The sequence below is a fragment of the Siphateles boraxobius genome, unplaced genomic scaffold (assembly GCF_051911475.1).
Source record: "Siphateles boraxobius isolate OS27281-9 unplaced genomic scaffold, OSU_SipBor_1 19, whole genome shotgun sequence".
NCBI classification, from domain to species: Eukaryota; Metazoa; Chordata; class Actinopteri; order Cypriniformes; family Leuciscidae; genus Siphateles; species Siphateles boraxobius.
The window spans coordinates 14838325-14859514 of record NW_027508799.1 but is presented as its reverse complement, the minus strand read 5'-3'; the positions used below and the strand labels follow the sequence as shown (position 1 = coordinate 14859514).

The 21190-nt window shown below is 35.4% G+C and overlaps 1 protein-coding gene across 1 annotated transcript in view; it reads left to right on the top strand.

The window, feature by feature from the left end:
* The first annotated feature begins 8770 nt into the window (after positions 1-8770).
* Positions 8771-21190, top strand: part of tafa5a (TAFA chemokine like family member 5a) — a 230086-nt gene continuing 217666 nt past the window's right edge. Inside the window, exon 1 of the mRNA XM_077233899.1 lies at positions 8771-9497. Coding sequence (XP_077090014.1) covers positions 9386-9497 — 112 coding nt within the window. The 5' untranslated portion in view covers positions 8771-9385. The remainder of the gene's footprint in view (positions 9498-21190) is intronic.

Here is a 21190-nt window from a genome sequence, read left to right as displayed (position 1 = left end):
TTTTTTGTGTAAGAGTTTGTTAACTCCTTCATGAAACGTGTAATTGGAGCCATGAAGTTGTCTAAATAGTCTTTGACATGGCATTTACTTTTCTAAGTGGAATGAATGATTTTGCATCACCAATGGAATACAGTTAGTACACAGTCTGTAAACAGTAAACAACACATACCATTCGTGTATCCTAATGTGGATTTCATTCATCATATTTACACTGTCAAGACAACATTGTTACATTAGTTTATAACAATTTTTCATTAGTTTATAGACCAGGTTAGTAGGCAATATTATCACACTAGTCCTGTGTATAATATAGTAATATAAGCATGTAGTTATTTAGTAATAACATAATTATAAGTCATCATAGTATATAGTATAACCGTAATAAGCATATGCACCTACATAGGACGCAAAACATAAACATGCGCATCGAGCTTAGTCGGAAAGATTGAGGTGTTTGCATAAAGATTTTCATTCCGATTGAGCCATCAATCTGATTATTAACTAATTATTTGGGTGCATGTAAACGTAGCTATTGTTTATTTTAACTTTATTTTTAGGTTTTTAAGTTTAAGTTTTATTTTTATTATACGTTTATTCCAATTATTGCAGTGTCTTGCTCCTCAGTTCTAGGTTTACCACTATATACAACTGTTTCGTTGTTGTTGTTTTTACAATTTGGAGGACGCAACATATAATTATATTTTGAAGTAATAAACCACGTCACAGATAATGTCCAAGCTTAACCTGAAACATTCCTTTACAGTTGGAAATCTATCTGCTTTACTAAAAGTTGTACTACAATACAGCTTCAGCAAATCACTCACCACCAGAAAAGAAAAAGACCAAAAAGACCCTAGTCACCCAAGGTTTGTAATGAAATTTTGGTATTTTATGCACCAGCTTCACAAAATCAATTCAAGAGGAGGTCATGAACATTCTAATAACAGTTGGGAGGAAGTCATTTTCCCAGATGTCATCAGACAAGCACCTCATAGTCATAGATCATTGGTGAAATTAAGGTCAGAAGATGGAAGATTTGCACTTTGATGGACTGGGGTCTCGGGTAGGAGTCATGACATTAGACTTTTGTGGTTGTCCAGGAACATGGCCCAGCAAATTCCTGAACAGAAGATGACAGGCAGCTGAATTAATGTATCTCATTCTCTTCTGTTGTCTCTGAATATAAAGCAATGTCAACTCAGCAGTGGTGCTTGGTAGTAGACTGTAGAATCAATACTTTTGAGGGGCCCACAAAAGCTGTTTGTTTTGTTTTGTTTATTCCCAATTTAAACCCCTATAATCAAAAACAATTACTCTGAATTGGATTAAACAACAATGCAAGTGAACTGTAACTTCGGGTTAAAAGTCTTTTACCAACCTGGAAATTTTATAACAGAAGAATCGTACTTAATCATGCACAGTGTTTTTGAATGATGTTTCTACAGCTGTCAATAAATTTATACAGTACATTCAAAAATTCTAAAATATTTTTTTTTTGTCAGTGTTATAAAAAAAAAAACCTAATGCAATACAATTACCGTTTTACACATCTCCACTTATACATGAAGGAGGTTGTAATCACTGCAAACCCATGAACAACCTGCTCGTAATTTCCCAGCCAGAGCAGAAACACATCCAGGGACCATTTCAGATCCCAATGAAATATATTCATTACCATGCAAATTGGTTTGTGAATCGTTGACTAAATGCATTCGCCATACTTAATTTGAAAGTACGTAAATGCAATTAATGGGACTGTATTCAGAAGAAAGCGAAATTGCCTGCAAATAATTGTTATTGTTTGGTTCCCCATTAAAAGTTTTTCCCCCCGCTCTTTAATTCCTAAAGAAATCTTTTTTTTTTCTTTTTTTTTGAAGGGAGGCATTCCGTCACGTCATTGTTGACACAGACTTCATTATGCGATGATAATCCGCTTTTCATGTGAAGTGAATAATGGAATATTAACAAAAGTGCACGTAGAAGTGATTTCTGAGAAGCCTGTTCATTTTCTGGCCGCTGTACAATCAATGCAAACATCTGAAACAAATGCTACTGAAGACATTTGCACGCATGTATACCTAGCAGCTTGTGAAATGAAACACAATGTGAGAAAGAATTGATTGGTATCAGAAAAGTGATGCTTGATTGAGCCTTTGCGCACGTAGGCTTGCTGGTTGTGGCAAAACCTCATTTTGTTTTGCTTTTGGCAGGATGTTTCTAGCAATAATTTAGGCTTTCGGAATGGAGCCATTGCTGAAATTACTGTCTTGAATTCCAACCAAGTAAACAAGTCAATAATCATCGAACTTCCGAGTCATATAAAGGCTGCGGGCAGGATTCAATAGTAAATGGATGTTAATAGTGAACCCATGAAACTAATGATCAACTTGCTTGTTAGTTCAGTGTAAGAATGTTTCAATTGTAGTACCAATTACTATTATTTTCCCACTTTTAACGGGTGAAGAGGTGTAAGTCATGATTGTTAGATTCTGTGGCATTAAAAGACCAACACAACTTATTTATCTTAGGTGAGCAAGAATAATTTCAGCCCAAATCTCAGTGAACATGCTCTCATGTTGATAATGTGCTTTCATTAGATCTGGAAATAACAATATTTGATAGCACAGGCAGAGATCTCTTATTTCCACAACTCACACCATGGCCCATGGAGCAAGTTATGTGTGTCAGAGAAGAAATTACTTTAGAGGGAAGCTACCACAACCACTATCAAATAATGTAAAGAAAATGTTTTCTTATTCTGTGAATGAGAACAAACAAAACGTGGATTGAATGTTGATTCCTCTCGGATCTAGCATGAACAGACTAATTGGGTGTCAGTCTTCCAGGTCAAAACTGTTGGGTTAGGATTACCTCTTCATGTAGGTAAGAGATTTACAGCATTTTCAAAAAGAGATTAACCCTTGTTTTACACGTCATGAAAGCCTCTACTGCAATTCTACATGTACATATTTAAAGCAATGATGAATATATGTCTCAATAGATTCAAACTAAAACTAAACTGTAAAAAACAATTCCTTAAAATAAAAAAAATATATATGTATTGACTGTATTTCATCAGGATTTGAACAGATAATAAAAAGATTAATCAAGAATATAAATTTGTGATGTAAACAGAAGCCGCTAATTATTTTAATAAATTAAGCATGTTTTTTTCCTTTTTTCTTTTAGTTATATCACTATGATATTACGTAAACATCAATATTTACTAGTGCATTATTTTTAAACAAAGAATTTTGACATTGAAAAATAACAGTCCATTTTAACAATACCATTTTAACCTTAAGTTTGGCAAAGATTCAGAATTGAAATTATTTTAACTCAACTGTGACATCTATGAAATTCCTTCTTCTTCAGAATGAAAACATGCAAGCCAGTGGAACATGGTTGGGTTACAGTAGTTTAGGGATGGGAACCGACCATAAAACATACCTCCTTGTCTTGTCTTGTTATTTATAGCACTGCTAAAACAACCGAGGTTGACCAAAGTGCTTTACTTAAAAGGAAAAAATATAAAACATACATATAACAAATAAAACATCACAGACAGCACATATATCACATAGAGATTACATGTTATAAGCTGTCAATGCTAAATGAGCTTTCAGCAAGTTCCTGAATACAGGGTAAGGATTTATCAGATGTCATTGTTTTTTTTTTGTTGTTTTTTTTTTTACCTTTATTTCACTAGGAACGTCACATTGAGGCTAAAACCTAGTCCTAGAGACCTAGTCAAGACAGAGTCAGATAGCAGGATTAAACAAATTACAAGCAACAATAAGAAACCAATCACAACATCAACATTAGATACAAAAAAAACACAACAAAACAAATCTCCATGACAACATGTTATACAACACCATGACACAACAAAACACAAACATTTAGGTACTGCATAATGCCCTACATACGACTATTCACGGAAACAGACAATATTAAATCATAAGTTTAGTAAAAAGTTAAGTGGTAATAGCATTGGCATAGCAACTGCAGTTAATAGTGACCACCTCCTTTATTCTATGTTTAAAATCATTTTGAGAAATGAGGGATTGTAGTTTAAGTTTGGTCTGCAAATCGTTCCAAGACCAAGGGCCATAATAGAACAGGCTTAACTTTCCAGCCTCTGTTCTGATAGCAGGCACTTTGAACTGAAGCCATTTATGTGACCTGAGATTATGACCACTTTGAAATGACGAAAATTTCCTGTTTAAATAAATTGGAAGTTTTCCTAAAATTATTATTGTTGTTGTTGTTGTTGTTTTTGTTTTTACTTTAGTTTGAAGTGAGCAGAACTATGTGGCTATAAGAAAGTGCTTGTGCTTGAAACATATTTGGTTATTCCCCCAACCCGATAACTCAACTTTTCAACTGAAAGGTAACACTTTCTATGAAGTCCATGCTTAGAATGAATTATAGCCCCATTTATACTTACTTTATAAGTATTGCTATTATATATATATATATATATATATATATATATATATATATATATATATATAAAATAAATTATATGAAGACTCATCAAGACCTATGCTGCATTATAAAACAGTTATAGTTACATTTTTATTATTTTTATAATTACTTATAAGTCATGCATGTGCTTTTTCAATGTGTATGCTCATAATCCATTATACACTGATTTATAAATGATCAAATATAAACTTGTTTGCTGTACCAATTAGTTATCAATTATGTCTTAAATGGATAATGTTTGCATTAGAGGTCATGAATGGTAACTTTGATTTGTTATAATTTATATCTCCTATAATTTGAATTATACTTTAACAAATATTGTTGCAGTGTTTTGCTAGTATGTAACATAAAAAAAGATTAATCATTTTTCGGTTTTAATAAACAGGAATTATTGTTCATTAGTTACATTTACAAGTAAACAATAATAATAATAATAATTCGTTAAATTTATATAGCGCTTTTTCTGGGACCCCAAAGCGCTTTACATAGGAGGGGGAATCTCCTCAACCACCACCAATGTGCAGCTTTCACCTGGATGATGCGACGGCAGCCATATTGCGCCAGAACGCCCACCACACACCAGCTTATTGGTGGAGAGGAGACAATTATTAACTCATGTGTTATTAACTCATTAAACAAAATGTGTATAATGAGCACATGTCAAGTCAAGTCATCCTCATTTATATAGCGCTTTTAACAATGTAGATTGTTTCAAAGCAGCTTTACAGAGATACACATATAATTTAAGGTAACAGAGATTGGTTTGGTTTTATAGTGGCTCTTGAAACATGTTTTTTCCAGCTAAAGTCTTAGTCTTCATGGTTTCTTAATATATGCTTTAATAACATTGCATCTTATGTTTTCACTTTACTTAAAGCCATCAGTTATGCATTTATAGAGGTTAGTAACTTTATTATCAGTCACAATAAAGTATTTATAAGAACAATACCATATAACAATATATTCACCAATTTCACATAAATAAATCTGAATTACTAAAAGTCATTGTAACTATAATATAATAACATTATGGCAATGAAGGTTGCATCTTTATAAATACTTTATAAATATAAATATAAATAACCATAAGTATGACTAATTCATACTTATAAATCAGTGTACAATGAATTATGAGTATACACATTGAAAAAGCAAATGCATGACTTATAAGTAATTACATAAATAATATAAATGTAACTAAAACTGTTCTTATAATGCAGTATAGGTCTTAATGAGTCTTTATAAATATATTTATTGAATAGTTATACTTACTTATAAATAAGTATACATGGAGCTATAATTCATTATAAGCATGGGCTTCATAGAAAGTGCTACCAGAAAGTATTTTTTTTAAGATGGAGAAAGGATTCTTACCTTTTGATTAAAGAGTTTTGCATTGTGAACCTGCATGAATTTTTTTTTCTTCTTCTATGTAACACAAAAAGTAATATTAGTCCTAAAAGTGTCACTGTCTCTGTGGAGCCTTTGTAATTTTTTACTTTTATGAAAAAGTGCAGTGTGAATTTTCCGCTAAACGTCTCATTTTATGTTCTAGTTAACAAAGAAAATCATAGGTTTGGAATAATATGAAAGTGATTAAATAATAAGAGAATTTCTATTTTTTTTTTTTTTTTTTTTTGTGAGTGTGTGTAGTGAACTATAATTTCAATGCACACTGTGCATGACAATATGTCCAAAATTCCTTACTGTGATCTCAGCTTTGCTCACAGTAATCTAGTTTTGTGTCTTTGTGATTTGGAAAATTACAGAAAATAAAAGAGAAAAGACATACAAGGAAAGGCTCCATGCTGGAGTTCAAAGACAAATCTCGATTTGATACAGGGGAAGTAGAGTGTGGAAAGATCAAAAGAAGAGTGATGTGAAAGGTCAGCGCTCAGTCGATCACAAGCGACTACATAAAGAGGCGTTCCTGCTAAGCAGTGCATTGCACAACCACAGAGAGCCAGAGCTGTGCAGACACCTGAAAGGGACATAGCGGAATGGAAACTCACACTTTGAAGAGACTGGGGAAGGGTGAAACACCTCAAAGCACCTGCATAGTGTGCCATTGCCTAATGGGATATAAGCAATTGATCTATGACTTTCAGTGGGTACTCTTAACATTATTTATATGTTAAATACAAAGGACAGCAATTGTTTCATTTAACCTTCATGTTCCGTTGATACTGATTTTATGTTGTGTTCAGAGATCCCAATGTTTTACGTATATAATTGTTAATGCTGCATCAGCTGCATCAATGAGGACCAGACAGGTTTTTTTCAATATATGTGAATTGTATCAAATAAAAGTGTGTTATTTCTTATTTTATTATCCTGTGGAATGTTCATAATAGAACATTATAATGTGTCACACACACACACACACACACACACACACACACACACACACACACACACACACACACACACACACACACACACACACACACACACACACACACACACACACACACACACACACACACACACATGCTTCTATGAGCATAGAAGAATTAGAACTAGGTATACAGCTTTCACAGAGTTTCAGCACCACACAAAGTGGACAGCTCCTGCTATTATGATTCCTTTTAGAACATGGTCATATTAAGAATATTTGTCTGCCTTATCTGACACCTGTACAATATTTTAATTGGTGTGACACTATTAAAATCCCTCATTTTGATGTTTCGTCAGTTTCCCAAAAATGATTAATAAAGTGCCATCCCATCCTATTTTAGGACAATGGTTCCCAACCCATTTCAACCTTAATAATTTTATATGAACAAAACTGTTAACAATAAGGTTTCATTTGTTAACATTAGTTAATGCATTAACTAACATGAACTAACCATGAGCAATCAATTTGTTGCAGTATGTATTAATCTTTGTTAATGTTAGCTTATAAAAATACAGCTGTTCATTGTTTGTGCATGTTAGTTCACAGTGCATTAACTAAGATTAATAAATGCTGTAGAATTATTGTTCATTCTTAGTTAATGTTAACTAATGGACCTTATTGTAAAGTGTTACCACAAAACTATATGGTTTAAATCAGGCAGAAATAGATCTTTAAGGTTACCACTTTTTTGTGTTTATATTATTTATCTGTGATTTAAGATAACAGTCAGTGCATTGCATACTTGTTATTTTCACTTCAAATGTAACTAAACACTCTATAGTGATTTGTTTGGTACACTAAAATGAGCTGCATGTGATAGCGTCTAAATTAACAGGTTTTATTTAAGTCAAATTTAGCATTTGCATTAGCGCTTTTTGCAATACAGATTGTTTCAAAGCAACTTTACAGTGAAAACAGGAAAAGAATGCAGCAAAACAGGAAAATAATGCAACAAAAAAAATCAACATGATATAGAATAAGATAGTTTTGGATATGATAGTATTTAGATAAGAAATATAAGGTGATGTATTGGTGTCATAATAATTAGAACAAGTGTTAGATCAGGTAAACATAGCTCCATCTTGTAAAAATAACACATTTTATTTTTTACAGCATTGTAAGAGACTAATATTCTTAATATGATCACTTTATAATAAAAAATGATTTCTAATTTAAAAGGGTTTCTTTGTTGGCCAGAGGAGAACTAGCCCTATGACTGAGTCTGGGTTCTCCCAAGGTTTTTTTCTCCATTCTATCACCTGATGGAGTGTTGGTTCCTTGCCTCTGCCGCCTTTTTCGCCTTTCTTTGCCTTTGTCACCATTGGCTTTTGGCTTGCTTAGTTAGGGACATTTCATTTTATATTTAACAATATTATTACAACATTATTTTCCTGTTATCTCTGTAAAGCTGCTTTGAAACAATCTGTATTGTAAAAAGCGCTATATAACAAAGGTGACCCAACGACAATATTTTGAGTGAGAGCTGTCTACATCATGTGGTACTGAAATGCTCATTTGAAGCTTTGACCTGTCTTCAGCTCTGAGTTTATGCTCTAAGCTTAGCTGTTTCTTCAGAAATGTTGTAACAGTTTAAACACACACACACACACACACACTCACACAACCTGTTAGCCGCACGTCACAGATAAATGCAGCATATGAGACAGGTGGATATGATATAACAAACAGATAAAGAAAAGAAAAAAGTAAAATGATCTGGATGCCAAATTAAAAACAAAGTCAAGACTCCAACTTGACGCAACACTTTAAAAGTAGAAGGTTCAGTTGTAACCAAGGAAGCTGTCTGCACTACACGCTTGAACCGGATCCTTAATTATAACAGGAGAGTGCTAGTTTTTACGCGTCGCTCGCATGCAGTGCAAGTAAAAGTTGAGGCGGCACGAAGTTTCAGTTCATGTATCGGTCTGCGCAGCTTCAGAGCTCTCTAGATCTTTCCATTTCATCTGCTCACAGCTCTTTATGTTCCTCATCGTCTTTCGATTGAGACTTCGATTCCCTCTTAAGAGAATATTTGGCAAATCCAGACGGTTTGCGATGGGATCTTTTCTCTGGGAGTCTGAGAGGAATCAAGCACGTCCTCACAGACCAACTGAGCAGTTATTTCGCTAGTTTTCTCACGCCGTTGCGACATACATCATTTAATCTTTACCGTGTAGCCTATATTTTTCGTTTCTCTTCACGGAGGTTGGACGTGGCGTCGACAGTTTTAATATTTATGAGAAAATCTGAATTCACGCGCCTGATTTGGATTATCCGTTTCCCAGGATACCGAACACTAAATCGATCGCGCGTCAACTAGAGACTTCATTTTCCGATTTTCCTGGACTTAAATACTGCTGAAGGTGCTTTTGGAAATGAGCGGTCCGTTTTCAAAATGTCTTTTTTAAGAATCACTCGTGGAGAGAGACGTTTCCTCAGAGGACGGGAGGGTTTGTAACGCTGAATTTATCGCCGATTTCACTACACGCGTTTTCCATGGCTCCTGCGGTCAGATCGATTAAGCGTAAGGATGCGATTAACTGGCCGAGGATGTCGACAACTTTCTGGGCTGTGCTGCTGTTGACGGCGCTTCTGATCGTGTACTGCGGTGAGTTTGCGGTGTGTGCGATGCGTCTTCGATACGTGTGTGAGGATGTGTAACACTTTATTGATGTGACCTAAAGGATAATGTAGTGTATGCCGTGTCACTTCCAAATACACACATACAAACAAAGTCATGGAGGCTTGTCAAAGCAAAAATGTCAAAGCATGTCCATAGACATGACCATAATATATACATTTTTAACTTGCGACTCAAGAAAAGGGACGATGTGTATTAGCATATATCTTCTGGATATTATGATAGGATTGTTAAGTATATATCTTAATAAAAAATTTTTTTTGCAAAGATACAGTACAATGAATGCATAAGCAGTCAACTCTGCATTACTCAAACCCACAGATATGCAAAGGCAACTTACTCCCTCTAAATATGACTGATATTTTGAAACCTCAGAGAGAATTCAGCTCTGGCCATGGTGTTTAGGCTATACACTAAAATATATTTTAAGCTGAAACCCAAAAGGAAAGTTGTGTGAAACAATAAGTATATTGTTAGATTGTCACGGCAATTCGTACGTATTTTACGAGGTGGCTAATTCGTAGGAATTCATTCGACCTCACTAGAGCGAAATTTGTACAATTTTTGCTAAATCGTACATATTTTACGAGTTGCCGAATTCGTGTGAATTCGTACGATTGACCTACCCCTGACCCCGCCCCTAAACATATCCATGACTGGGGTGAAGACAAATCGTACGAATTCTTACGAATTAGCCAACTCGTAGCTACTACTTGCTCACACGAATTGGTCGTGAGATAACGTTGGGTTATCGCAAATATCAGTCATTGTAGTTTACAAGAAACGGCCTTTCCTCTTAAACAACTATATATCCAATAAAAGCTCAGTTGATTCATTTTTTTTAGCTAATAATAGTCTGAATGAAACTTTCACTGACTCTCTTAGCACTGTAGTCCACATGACTGCACTAGAACACACACACACACACACACACACACACACACACACACACACACACACACACACACACACACACACACACACACGCACACACACACACACACACACACTCACACAGGTAAAATGAATTAAATGGACAAATATACACTCACACACCTGAATCTATGTCTCGAAATGTCTAATTATTTTCATGTCCCAGGCCTGTCTGGGTGGCAGTACATCTGAGAGGATGTTTAGCCTGTGCCACTTTACCTCCAGTACCTTTCCATTTCCGAGGAAATATGGAAATATATGTAAAAATGTGCATAGATGTTTCTGCATTCACTCAATTGATCTTGCCATGATTTATTCTCCGCTTAGCTACAATCAATGTTCTGGATGTTTGTTGTGGGTTAGCAGTCGATTCTTTTTTTTTATTTGGGGGTGTCTGTTTTCTCTGTCTCTCTGTGTGCAAATCTGCTTGTGCATCTCTGCCCCGACCTGCTTGTTGTCTGTGATATTAATCTTCATCTAGATGAGCTGCCCACCGAACGACATCTACATCTGAGTCGCTGTCAAGACCCCAGACTGGCACCTCGCAGCTCACCGAGGAGATTGAAAACATAAACGCAGGGACACAAAACCAAGTTCTGATGGTTGATTTGTTTATTTATAGCTATAGTCTTGTGCAATGCGTGCACAAACACAACAGAAATTAGGTCTGCAATCCCACTAGTGAGTCATGCAGTCGCTTGCCTCTTTATATTAGCATCTCACAACAAAACAAGTCAAAGTATTCCCCTACAGATGTCATGGTTGTAAAGGATATTGGGTTTGTTTTGGAGAGCAACAGAGATAAGGAAACAGCAGAATGGTACTCATGCTGTACAGCAGTTGTACAAATTAATATCAAGCGATATGATATGATGACAACGACTGTTTGTAATGACTGTTTAATGAATGATATGGCTTTGTTCTGTCCGCTGGCTCCCTCCTCTGGATGCTATAATACTCGACACACGTTTATTCTTTGCTAGAGATGCACAGATGCATTGTTCAAACTTGCATTTCAATTGCTGTAGAAACACAGAATAATTGCTATATTTGACTCCTTTAGAATAGCAAGTGTTGAACCCTTACTTGTTACAATTTTTGAAACCTGACACTCACCAGAACCACACACCAAATCTGCAAAACCATCCGCTAATTCTAAGCCTTCGACACTTTTTGCAAACCACAACACACAATTCTCTATGTAACACACAAAAATGTAACAGGAAGTATCCTGATTTCCTTTTTCAAATACAACCTATCAAAATACCACACTAATTCATCAGGGCCCCTCACACTAACTCCTCACATGTGCAACACTCATTGCTTTACTTAACACCAACCACCAGTCATAGCTTTAGAATATGCCTATAAATAGAACAAAGGTCAAGTTATATGTTTTTCAGACTGTGTAATACTGTATTCACAACTACAGAAGCTTAGAGTAAACAAATATATAGTTTGGTTTCAGTCTTGCTTTCGGGTTGACCGTGAATTTTTCAACATCTCTCTGCCAAATACTTTCAATCTTGACAGAAGTGTTTATGGGAGCTCATGAAAGAAGAGCTTTAGGTTTTGAATAACTGTGCATGTGATATATCCAAAAATATATAATAATATGGCAAAGGTGTTTGCAACGTGACACAAATGTTTTCTTTTGAGATGTGTTTGTGATATTTCGAATGCAGTGCTTCATTTTGTGTGCAATTCTTGGATTTGTGTGTAAAGTTTTGAAAAAAAAAAAGAGGCAACATTTTGAAAATGTGTGCCAGCAGTTGAAAAAAACTGTAATGAATATAAAATATATGATTTTATTTATTAACCAATGGTACTTGCTAATGCAAATATCACTATTCCTTACACATACTAATATTGCTCACAATATTAACCTTTGGTGCGTAACTCGTTCCGTACTCTCTGTTGTGAGTTGCTTTACTAAGCAGTCAGACTTATGCTTTTCACTGAAACCACTGGTGGGAAACATCTCACAGTCTTAACCTGAGACATAACTAGAGATCAAGATATCATTCAGACTTGTGGGTCGACTCTTTTGACTTGGTCTAGTAAGCAACATCTTTGCAGGACCCTAAAACCATTCTAGCAACCACATAGCAACACTGTAAAAACCACCCAGCATCATGGCAGTGTAGAGTTCTGCATGGATGAAAATTCGTTTTTTTGCTGTAAATTTAAAAATGTAGTAATATATTTAGTGTTGTTGTATTTTTCCCATATAAATAACTATTACTGTAAACTGTATTATGTAATGTTTATAGTATTAATAATCCGCATATTTTATAAATACATGATATTGACATTCATATTTTATAAATACATGTATATAATATAAATATAGAATATATTTTCCACTATATTAGTCGTCAAGTCAAGTCACCTTTATTTATATAGCGCTTTTTACAATGTAGAATGTTTTAAAGCATCAACAGAGATAACAGGAAAATAATGCAACAAAGTTTGCTTCTGCTGTACAGCAGATCTAGAAGAAAATAGCATCACAGTCCAGCTTAACTAAGTACAGTGATGATTAATTTCTGTTGTAAAAAAAGTTGTCAATTTAGTTCATTTATATATATAGCCGCTCTGGACAAAACAGTGATGTCGTCGTCCTGCTCAGTTCAGTTCTCATATAATGGTGTCAATGCAGGCAGATCAATAATATTATTGGATATTAAATGTCCCCTTTTAATATTAATTTATTATTCAGAGTAATAATCGTGAATGTAGTGTGTTTTTATGACTATATATTTCTGCAAATGTTCAGACAGCCTGACCATCATTAAAGTCAGATGGTGCAGAGAGCATATGGTGATATATGTGTGTGTGTGTGTGTGTGTGTGTGTGCTGATATTCTCTGGCTGTGCTACTGTAAACAGATAGAGAGAGAGAGAGAGAGAGAGAGAGAGAGAGAGAGAGAGAGAGAGAGAGAGAGAGAGAGATACTAATAGAAAGTAAGCTAAAACAGGGAAACAGTAAAACACACCAAAAGGAAGCAGACAAAGAAAGCGATGAGCGCACAATGGTCTCCTCCTCCATCATACATCCCACAGGGTCAATTACGTGCCCTGATGAATCATACCTGCTACCGGCCCGACCCGTTTTGCCATAACCGTTGCCCACCGAAAGCATCCCACCATGCACTGCAGCGCATTCACACATCCCCCTCGAAAACAGCCCATGTAGTCTGACACGTTGCTCAAACATTCACAAATGCACACATGTACACTTTTCTCAGTGGTTATCATCAAGACTATTTAAGGGCATAAACAGAAGACGTTTTTTGTAATTATAGACAGCTTCTGGATGTTGTTGTAAGTTTTGGTTACAAAAGCAAAAATAACCAAAAAGAGAGTGAGAAAAATAAATGTTGTATTTATATGGTACAATAAGCATGCAGTCATTATAATATCCTTGTCTATTTTAAAGCTAGCTGAAGGCCATTTCCACCGCACAAGCAATGTAACCACTGTCTGCATCAAAGGGTAAAGATGTGGGCTTGTGAAACTTGTCAAGTTTTTTTGTCTGGCCTTGTGAGCACATCATGAAACTCTTACGGAAATGGAGGCATCTTAATGGATGAATATTTAATCAGCTCGAGGACCTACGGGTTATTGTGCAGGAAAATATATATTTGCAACGTTGAAATGTGTGTAGCACATTGTTGAAAGGCTGGATCTATATCATACTAGAGCTGTTTCATACTACTGAATATGGTTTCCATCACTTATGTAATGAATGGATTGTTTTTACATGTACTGTGTAAACAAAAATGATATTATACAACAGTTAGTTCCAGTCTGCTTATTTGACTGGATAACAGCACTGGAATGTTTCACTGTTGGTATCAGTGTTCACTTTTAATTCATGGTACTTAACATTACTTTCTCTGCAAAATAATGCTATTAAATGTGTAATTATCAAAAAAAAATAAAAAATTACAACATGGGCTTGCCATGTTGCTGTGTCCATGGACTTTTATTTTGATATTTTTTTGTCTTGCTTTGCCTGCGTTCAGTACTGGTGTGTTTTGTTCCTGTTTTCTTGGTTTCCATAGTTATTCATTGAGTCTCGCCTGTCCCTAATTTCCACTGTGTATTTATACCCTCAGGAGCTGTTTACATGACACCGTTTAACACGACACTAAAAGCGTAAAACTTTGTATGCGTTTTGGCCGTTCATTTACACAACAAAGGCGTTTTGGTGCCTGAAAACGCACATTTTTGAAAACTTGTTTCAAAGTGCAAGTTTTTGAAAACGGTCTCCATGTAAACAACAAAAACGTGAACCTCTGAAGACGATGACGTCATGCACATGCGTATTACGTGTTCAGTCTATAGTGTTTCATCGCCATCTAATGGCCTGACAGCAGAATACAGCATTTTTAGTCATTTTCGCGGATCCGTGTGAATGGGGATCATTTTAACAATGGTGTCGGCTGTACGCGGAAAACTCAAAGGAAAACTTCTCCGTTTTAAGCGTATCATTGTCGTGTAAACCTACCCTTAGTTGGCTTCTATTATTTGTCTTGTGTTAACATTGCTACCTGGATGTTCCCTCTGTTGTTTATTGGATAATCTCTGTTTGTGTCTTTATTTCTATGAAATACTACTTTGTTTATATTCAAGCCTGATCGTTCTGAAGCAAACAGCCAGCAGGTGTGACAATTGCAATGTAAACAAAATGTCAAAATGGCATCTGCATACAAATGCTAGACCTTTTGTTTTATGAACCATGATTTCATAAGTCATCATACGATTGTACAGACATTTTAGTGCAGTGGAGTGAAAATTGTACTTTGTAATTTTTGTAGACTGGTCTGAAAGCGACTTGATTTGCTTTCTAATGTGAGATAAATGCGGTTAAATTGAGCGGTTACACTTTACAGTAGGGTTCATTAGTTACCATTAGTTATCTACCTTAGTTAACATGAACTAAGAATGAACAATACTTCTACAGCATTTATTAATCTTAGATAATATTAATTTTAACACTTACTAATAAGTTATTAAAATCAAAGGTTGTATTTGTTAACATTAGTTAATACACTGTGAACTAACATGAATAAACAATGAACAGCTGTATTTTTATTAACTAACATTAACAAAGATTAATAAATACTGTAACAAATGTATTGCTCATTGTTAGTTCATATTAGTTAATACATTAGCTAATTTTAACTAATACATGTATTGCTCATTGTTAGTTCATGTTAGTTAATAATGAATGGTAACTAATAAGACCTTATTGTAAAGTGCTACCAATTAAGCTTATGTGTCAAGCAATAAGCAGTTTAGCATCTAGTTTGAATGTGTAATGCACGTAGTTCTACAGTTTAGCATGTAGAACTTCCCTTGTGTTCATGTGAGATGTTTTGCTTAATGTTGATCCGTGAGAAATCTGAAATAAAAAAAATAAAAACATGCTTAGTGTTTATTAATGTGAACCCGATCGGCAGACATCTCCTCCAGGCTCTCATAAATATGATCATTAATTGCAGTTTAAATGTGCGTGTTAGACCATAAATTAATTTAAATTTGGTATTAGTTTTAATGGGTGCACTAGCATGCATAAAACATAAATTTTGACATTTCACACAAGGGTCTTCTTCATTTAAGGGGACGTGCACGCTGCTAACAATCTGGCTTCATTCTTGGTTGATGTAACGATAAGGGTGTGAATTTTAATGATCAGCTGTAACCTTAAACACACACACGCTGCTTGAGGGGCGGAGAAAGACAGGGACGACTTCTAAGATACTTGCTGTGGGCTGTTAAAATGACTCCACTTCTTTGTAGGGAACCAATCACTTGAAAGAAAATGCCACCCTGGCGTTTTGAATTCCTGGAGGGCATCAACACGGGGTCGCTCACGGGCTGTGACAGGAAATGTCTGGGGTGGAAACACTCTTGAGAAGTGAATGAAGGATAAAAAAGAAGGAAGAGAGAGAAGCAGACAATGAGACTGAGAAAGATGGATAAAAATGTGCCGCCCCGCTATAAACAGACGTGGGAATAACATGCAACGGAAATGGAACTTTCCCCAAATGGCGCACACTCTGGTGTACCATTACTTTTGCTAAGCTTTAGAGGCATTCCTATCCAAAAATTTTAATAATAAAATGTCATCACTTTGACAATTTACAGTTAACATATTATTAATCATTGACTCAACCCTTTTTTAATTAGTAACACAACTCCTATTTCCAAATGATTTCGTAAATTGAAAATTTAATTTAAATTTTTTTTTAATTACGCTTAATTTGAAACCTTCCTACAGCACAGGAAGATTAGGAAATAACCTCATTATATTTTCTCAGTATTCACAAAATTGTGTGTTGTGTTGACTGTGTTCATAAGTTCAACCACTCAGCTCTTTAGCCAAAATTATTTATTTTTTTGTTAATTATTATTACAACATTATTTTCCTATTATCTCTGTAAAGCTGCTTTGAAACAATCTGTATTGTAAAAAGCGCTATATAAATAAAGGCGAATTAACAACTACCAACATGTGGTCCCATAACAAGAACCAAATATGAATATTTATAATAAATTGAACCCACAGGTTTTTTTTTATTAATGTTGTTTAATTATTTTGTATTTAATTTAAATTATTAAATTATTTTTTATAACTTAACTGTTACTATTATTGCTAGAAAATAACAAAATTAAATAAAACAGCTCAAATAATGTTTATATTGATGATGTACACAAACAACATCCTGATAACAAAAATTTTGTTGAAAAAACAAAAAAAAACAAATAAAAAACTGCCTAAAGGCCCGTTCACACAAAGGATGATAACTATAACAATAACGATAAAGATATAGTTCTAAAAATCGTTGTAAATACTTCACACCACAAGTGTAAGAGTGTAATCATAATCATTCGAATCACTTACAGAATTAGTTTTTTTCCCCCAGCTTATGAACAATTAAACATTGACAGCCAATCAGAACATAAAAGACATAAAACACAGCGTCTACTTGAATAAAAAGAATGGCATCGTCTGCTGCTATGAAAGCTAATATAGTTATAATTCAGTGTGAATGAGCCTTCACACAGTCAGAAAAGACTCCCACAAACAAATGTTACTTTATAAAAAGACAGCTGCATTTATCGTGAAGTCGTGGAGGTAGTTACTCGTCGGAAGAAAAGATCGGGATCACTCAACAAATGCATGTTAGAGAAGAGGTAGTTGTGTGGAAGTCAGCTGTATTCAATCATGCAGATGTGTCTTTTGCCAAAAACTTAACAGGATGCCAGACTGTAATGCATGGTTGAGCCTGACAAGACATCTCAGAAACATGATTCAAAAGCTTTCCTGCCTTGATGGATAACATAATGCAACTGTATATAAATCTGTATATAAATGGGAGAGCTAGTGTTTCAACATTTTTGATATTCAGTAAAATAAAATCTTTGAAAATCAGAAACAAGAAACTGCACTTCACAGCAGTTGGAGATATAACAAAAATGACAAATGGCAATACTATTGCATTTTTGTCTAATAATATACTGACACATGTGACCACATTGTACAATTATATATTAATGTGCATAAATGGCCTATGGTTATGCTAATGAAGGACTATTTGGCAGAAATATATGATGATGGTACTAGACAATGATAAAATACACTAATGTTTAACAGTATTAATATAGTACTGATCAGATCAAGTACATTTTATTTGTATAGCAGCTTTATAAAAAAAAATCCTTAATGAGCTCAAACCAATCTTTTTCTCTTATTCTAATTTTTAAATTTGATCTGATTGATTGCAAGCAGCAGTTGTGTGTGGATTTCTAAAACCGTACATTAGTGTGCAGCACGTCTCAGTGGAGAATTGTGTTCATTTATCATTACTTGATGTATTCACTGATTACTAATTGGCAACATCTGTTTACATACTGCAAACAACATGATTATACATTCAAAGCCTATCTTCATCAGAGTTACAGCTCGTGTTTGTTACTTTCATGTTACCTTTTTTAAAATCCTTTATCACATTAACTTCACAACAAACAACATCCTGATGTACAGTATACTGTCTAAGAACCGACTGCATCTGTTCAACAACTCATCTAGCAAGCACTGACTGAAGTAATCCTGCCACTGTGTCTACTTTCATACTCCGAAGACTTTGTTTCTTTATGTACACACATACACACAAACACTAAAGCTAAAGATGCCCGACTATACATTGTCCCACCTAAACCACCTAAAATGGTTTAGCTCCCCATTACTTGAGTGAGGTATTAACGCATTATAATCCTTCACGTCTATTGCGATCTCAAAATTCCAGCCAGTTGATAATACCTATAATATCAAAATCGACTGCTGGCGGTAGATTATTTTCCTATTTAGCACCAAAATTTTGGAACAGTCTTCCTAACATTGTCCGGGAAGCAGGCACACTCTGTCAGTTCAAATCTAGACTAAAAACACATCTCTTTGGCCTAGCATACACATAACACATTATACACTTCTATAATTCAATGTTAGGCTGCATAGATTAGGTCAGCCGGAACCGAGAACACTTCCCATAAATCCTGATGTACTTGTTACATCATAAGAAGGATGGCGACTACGCCAATATTAGTCTCTCTGTTTATCCCGAGGTTTACCGCAGTCCGCCGGATACAAGCCGAATCCGGATCTGATGAAGGACCTGCGCCTGGACATGACAACAATGCAGTCCTGAAGTGTCACTAGTCTCTCCACTGTGAATCGCTCCTTCCCTTCCCTTTACCTCTGTACAGATAAAACGTTGTCAGGATAATTCCGGTACACGTGGCTACATGTAAGCGATAAAAAATTCTGTATTATAATTTTTTTAAGGCTTGTACCTTGGTACCTATTTCATGGTTTGCGTTCTCGAGCCACCAGGCACTGTTTTGTGCAAGTGAGCGGCCGGATCGCATTAAGGGTTCTCTGTTAGAACAGTGTTGTGTTAGCAGCCCCTAAGTTAATAACTAATGATTGTTGTGACGGAAGTAAATCAATCAAAGCTAGACAATAACTTTATTCTAGAGCTGCTGTAAAGCCAAAACAATCTATGTTACTTTAATTTCCTATTATCACTGTAAAGCTGCTTTGAAATAATCTATATTGTTAAAAGCGCTATATAAATGAAGCTGACTGACTAAACAACCCCCCCCCCCCCCCTCCCCATTGTAAAACATGGTAATGAAATATTGTATTGATGGTCTAGCAATCATATTAGTAACACTAATATGCTAATTCTGCTTGACTATATTTTACTTTTCCTTAATCCTACCCAATACCTAAACTTAACAACTATCTTACTAACTATTAAGTAAGTGATAATGTACATCCAGCCGGTGGTTCTCTCAAAATAACCCCCGACAGGATGATGAGGACCGCGACGCGAAGCGTACTTAAGACAATAAGTCTTATTGACACGAAATATTGATCTAAGTTGAAATATTTTATTTTACGGCAAGTTCAAACTAAACTGACATTTAAGAGATGTGGTATACAGTCATTCATATTACTTATTAAATGTGTACGAAATTAGCATTTTGCCACATAAATAATTATGGGAATACGATACTGGATGGCATAATTAAATAACTGTACACAAAATATTGAATTGAGTTTTAATATTTTATTAGCTCACCAGACGCAAAACATCCCTAGCACAAAAAACGTTCCTAGCAAGCGTATAGCACTGCTGACTTCAGTAACCCGGATGAGCCTTATCTGTTTTCAGCGGTTGTCTGGGAATAACATACTGTACTGCTGGATGGCACGATTGACCAATCAGAACCAAGTATTCCACAGAGCCGTGTAATAATAAGCGGTAATAAAGAGATTAGTGAGGCAGAAGTTGTAGTTAATAGTTAGGTATTTGTGAAATCTAACCCTAAACTTATGTGTCCATAATATTAATATGTATAACACTGGCAGGCCCGGGGTGGGTAATCGGGAGAATCGGGAGAATTCCCTGTGGGCCGCTTCACTTGTGGGACGGTCGAGGATTTTTTGTTTTTTTTACATTTGTCACGTTAGTCCAGGGGTCTCCAACATGTCGCTCGCGAGCTACCAGTAGCTCGTGGCCTGAGGAGGTAGCTCGCCAAGGGGCCGTTCACATATCGCGTCTTTTGCGCTCTCAAGTTCGTTATTTCAAATGTAGGAAGCTCATAATTAAAGCGACGCGCTAATTTTTTCCAGGCGCAGCAAGATGAAAAAATCCATTAGCAACTATAACTTCTTTGTCGTTGTGGAGAGCGCAGTGCATGGTTACATAGCAACGCAGACGCCACGGGAAAATCGGACCGAATTTTACTATTAATAATGAAATATAAGCTAATGTGCATTGTAAACGTCAGTAATTTATCTTTTTTTGACTCATTCTTTTTATAAAAATTATTTAAAGGCTGAAATATGCGAGTGTAAGGACCGTGAGTGGATGAAGAAGATGACGGTAGGTGAAGATACAAAATAGCAAAGGCTTTTATTCCAAATAGTAAAGATTCAAATCAACAGAACAGTGTGCTAGTGCACAAACAATAACCAGCAATGAAAATGAGTGAGAGGGGAACTTAAATACACAGATAATGACAAGGACAACAGGTGACAGTGATGATGATGATGAGAGTGATGCAGGGGATACTGGGAAGTGTAGTGAAGACTAAGACAGACAGGTGCTGGACGGGACCAGCGGCGAGGGATCAGTGCTGGATGGGA